Source organism: Papaver somniferum, chromosome 9 (genome assembly GCF_003573695.1).
Source record: "Papaver somniferum cultivar HN1 chromosome 9, ASM357369v1, whole genome shotgun sequence".
NCBI lineage: Eukaryota > Viridiplantae > Streptophyta > Magnoliopsida > Ranunculales > Papaveraceae > Papaver > Papaver somniferum.
Genome location: NC_039366.1, coordinates 31,591,787 through 31,596,746, shown reverse-complemented (window position 1 = coordinate 31,596,746; position 4,960 = coordinate 31,591,787). Strand labels below are relative to the sequence as shown.

Below are 4,960 nucleotides of genomic sequence, written 5' to 3'. Positions count from 1 at the left end.
GATAACATTGATTGATTAGTTGAGTAGATCGGCATCAATACAATTCTTTGTGATTAAGAGTATTGATTGCATAAGTCTTAGACAATTACTTTGGTAGTTGTTAAGAGATTGATCTAAGAACTTGACAAAGGAGTTTATTGGGATAAACGGAAGATCCTTTTGTCAAACTCATATCACTTGTTTGAAAATAGTTGTTACCGAACAGATTTTTTGTTCCTTTACTGTTTGGAATACGAACTAAAGGAATTGTTCCAAGTGCGCGACTTATTACAAGTTTGAGGCGCAAGGATACTGATGGAACTAGGTGAACTATAGGTTTAATTGCTTCGTCTCAACTATACGAAGTTGGTTTGGATTTTATATAGCGGCTTAATTATGAGAGTACTCAATTCTGGACTAGGTCCCGGGGTTTTTCTGTATTTGCGGTTTCCTCGTTAACAAAATCTTGTTGTGTCTTTTACTTTTCTATTTCCACAATTATAATTATTTTATTATAATTAGAAGTAAAATACACAAACGTTAATTCCTATTTACTTGATAGAAATCCTATTGTGTTTGGTTAAGTCTGAACCTATTATCAAGTAAACACACTTCTTTTTTGTATTGTCTCGATCTCGTATCCATAGACGATCACACGAAGTGTAAACCGATTAGTTGTATTGTCTCGACTCAGTCCATAGACAATCACTTTCGGAGAAAGCACTTATAAGTGGAAAAGTTTTAGATTGAGGTATAATTGGGTACCCTCATCTTTTCAAGTACTACCTCTAGTTTGCTGTTTTGCGCTGCCATCTTCATCTTATCATCTTTTGTCGTCGAGTACACTGTACGTCTTCCAAGACCTTCAAATTCATAAACCAATGAGATTTTGGAAATGGGTTGGCCGAATATGATACCAATTACCGGGCTCTCTTTGTTTCACTCTCTTTTCCAACTTTGTTTCTATAGCACCACTCCTAATGCCTACACACTTCCATTAAAAATTGGTTTGTACAATACCAGTCTATTTTTTAGTTTGGGATGCCAACCAGGGGAACCCAGTTCGCGAAAATATCACCTTGCCGGTACGGATGGTTACCCTGTATTGGCTGACTGCATCAATCGAGTAACCATAACCTAAAGAGTCATCCGTAAACAAGACTTACGTTACCAAAAATTGTAAAAATTACAAACTTAAGAATCAAAAACCAAACTGTTTGTTTGTACCGTCTATAAAATAGACGGGAAGCTCGTTAATCAAGCCCGTCTAGCCCGTGAAAGAAGATTCCAAAAGTTTCCAGACTTGTTGCCCAAGTTGCTTGCATATCAAGTTTGTATCATAATTGGAGTTACAACTATATAAATACATGTATGTCAAACCCTAAAAAGATATGGAATCCTAGGTCAGCTAACCATAACTATTTTAATCTCATATCAATACAGTACTTTCCATATGGGATTCCTCCGTGGATGTAGGGAACACTTGCCGAACCACGCTAAATATTTGTCTTCTCTATTTATTCTTCAATTCTTTTCCTAACCCTAATTTTCAATAATTATCATCAAATCATCGTGTTTAGTGCCTATGAGTAATTTTGGGTACAAACATTGGCGCTGACTAAGGGGATTCATATAAAACGACCGTGTATTTCCATTGAGAAAGGTGCGGAAGAAATCATACACGGATTCCAGCAAAAAATAGCAAAAAAAAAAAGAAAGGGTTTTTACGGAAGTGTTGTGAACCAGCCGAAGAACCGTTGCGAATACAGTTGCAGAAACGTTGCATCCAGAAAACAGTAACAGAAATAAGCGTTCCATAAAAGCGTGGCAAGAAGCTCAAAGCTCTTCCAACCTCTCGTACACCAGGTGATCCAGTGCTTCTCATGCACTGACTAATCAGTGTACATTCAGCGCCACTGTGTCAACCTCAGCAACTACTGTCCAGTCACCTTGTACCCGTCAATGCCACATCTACAGCCGGTGGTGCCACATCAGTCGAAACTGTCCAGTCAGCAAAAATATCCAGTCAACATCTCCACGTCAACAGTTTTGATCCAGTCATCTGTCATGTCAGCAACAGCAAGCGCGCTTCGTAAAAATCTTGTTTCGTCAATAACTTCTTCGTTTTAAGTCCAAATTGAGCAATTTTTGGCTCGTCAGAATCGTCTTCAATTATCTGCAACATGGAAGCAAAAATTCATGTGATCGAGAAACTTTTATATACACTTGGAGCAGCAACATGATTGAGTTCGAGGTTCGTGGATGGCGACATGATCAGAGGTTCGTGGATAGAATGTGATCGAGTTAGAGATGGGTATTACTTAGACCCTTCAATATATAGCCTTGCATAACATCGTAATCACCTAAAGCCTCACCTTGCACGTGAGTACTTAAGTCTTACTTTCGCAAGCATAAAATCTCGTCTTGCACGCGAGTATGAAAGACTTGCACCTTGTCATGCATAAAGTCTCGAATTTACCACGAGCCCAATGCCCGATATTGGTCCGAAGACTCGTATTCAACACAAGCAACAACCAGCCTACCCGAGCAGCGAGCGCTGAAGCCTTGTTACGTTGCGAGAAAAATCCTTGCCCCAGCCGCAAGCACATTACATTCCATACAAGACTCGACTAGCTCTCGAGCATCACAAGTCCAATACTTGGAAAAAAGTCTCTCCTAGCACGTGGGCAAATTTCATTGCAAGTTATCACAGTTGGGGCGTCTTTTTCATATGTCTACAAACGCTTGGGGGCGAGTTACGTCTTCGACGGTCGACGCAGAAGGAAAAACAAACTTCTTAACCCCCAACAAGTTGGAGGTTAAGAGGGGGCGATGTTTGTATCGTCTATAAAATAGACGAGAAGCCCGTTAATCAAGCCCGTGAAAGAAGATTCCAGAAGTTTCCAGAAGACTTGATGCCCAAGTTGCTTGCATATCAAATTTGTATCAGATTTACGGTTGCATAAACTATATAAATACATGTATCTCAAACCCTAAAAAGATATGGAATCCTAGGTTAGCTAACCATAACTATTGTAATCTCATATCAATACAATACACTCCCTATGTGATTCCTTCGTGAATGTAGGCAACACTTGCCGAACCACGTTAAATCTTTGTCTTCTCTATTTATTCTTCAATTCGATTCCTAACCCTAATTTTTAATAATTATCATCAAATCATCGTGTTTAAAGCCTAGGAGTAATTTTGGGCACAAACACTATTTTTTAAATTTGAATTACTTTATTACTTATTTCTTACTCATGGATTACACAATAAGATGATATAAAATCATGTTTCACATAGTTGATGACAATAAAATTTAAGAAAACTTATTCCATTTATTTTGCTAGTACTTGATGTAGCCAACATGGGAAGTGTTCGTATCTTTGATAAGAGTACCAAGCACAGGCACAAAGAAACACTTGGAAGATTCTTCCCTGTAAAAGAAACCAGCACATTTGCAATCTTTACTACACTTATCCCTGCAATCATTCACCTTCATAGGTCCTTGTGCTTCATCAAATGGACTCGTAAAATGCTGGACACCAGCAATCTTATAATATTTCACATCGGCACCACCATTGGCACACGAAGGGATTACAGGAGGTCTGCAGCTCTCGCTCCAGCCTAATAGACCGTTGGGACTAGGACAAGCAATACACATCCTCTTATCGCAGAATCCAAATGAACCACATTTGGATGGTAACCCACACTCCCTCACTTCATCTCCAAAGAATGCATAAGTTTGATCCCATTTGAAATAAGAAGTATTTGTATAGTATGTAAAGACTTTAAGGTTTCCATCTGATTCTAACCTTAAGAAGGAATAAGTTGCATTGTAATTGAGTTTCTTAAGTATAATCCCTCTTGAATTACCAACTGGTCTTGATTGAAGCAAATGTCTAGTAGGGGTGTTTGGTTGCTGCTGTTCGCTAAAAGCCAGTGTTAATTCATAAGAAGTAATACTACGATTTTCAGGCACTGCATCAAATGATATATTCAGAAGACCTTCACCTCTCCAACCTCCGTATCGGAGAGATTTGCCTGAATTTTTCAGATACATTGGGAAGCCTTTCTTGTCAATCACAATACTGTAAGGACCATCTCGACCATCCACATTTGATATACGACTAACGAGCTGGTTTTTCCCACCATTGAGCTTAAGAGATTGACCTACTAAAAGGGTATCAACCGGATAATCGAAACTCTGCCAGACAAACTTCCCATTCTTATCATGAAGTACTAGATTTCCATTAGGTTGCAGGGAAATGCCGGTAACACCTTTGTTGGCCGTGTTGGTTTGCCAAACTACACGACCATCAACATCAGCTAGGACTAAATTACCATTGCGGCCAAAAGTTAGAGTAGCATTTTCGTGGACTGGGTCATTTCGATTAGCATCCCATACCAAACGCATTAAGTCTTCATCGTTAGGGATACCAGCTCGTAAGGCAAGAATGTGTGCATTAGGAGTAGTGTTGTAGAAACATAGACGGAATGGGTAGTTATAAAATGTACCTAGATTGGTGCTTATAATACGATGATTTGCATTATATTCAACTATATAATCGCTGAATTCGCCTTGGTTTATGAACTGAAAAGTTTGCTTTTTGGGAACTTGAGATTTTACTAGAACAGCAGAGCAAAGGAGGATAGCGAAAAATAGAAGGAAATGCATAGGAGGAGCCGTGAAATTTAGTAAAAAAGGTTCAAAGGTGCGTATGAAGTATGAAATGTTGATTATTGGGGAGTCCTATTTATAGATTTTTCAGCCAATATTGATTATATCAATCACTAAGTGGAGAATTTGAGTACTGGTCGATAGTTGTCTATGAAAAGAGCATTATAGTACGGATTATAGTTTTTTTTCTTGAAAGTATCTTATCCATTTTACTTGATTTTTTTTTGCTGATGGTGTCTCCATTTTCTGTTTAATTTGAGGAAAAATAAAGTAAAACAAAAATAAAAACAAAAGCAT

General features: G+C 38.3%; 1 protein-coding gene across 1 annotated transcript; it reads right to left on the bottom strand.

The window, feature by feature from the left end:
* Positions 1-3,328: 3,328 nt before the first annotated feature.
* On the bottom strand, positions 3,329-4,660 carry LOC113308759 (EP1-like glycoprotein 2). Its single transcript, XM_026557225.1, has one exon. The coding sequence runs from the start codon at positions 4,658-4,660 to the stop codon at positions 3,329-3,331; it is 1,332 nt and encodes a 443-aa protein (XP_026413010.1).
* Between the last annotated feature and the right edge of the window lie 300 nt (positions 4,661-4,960).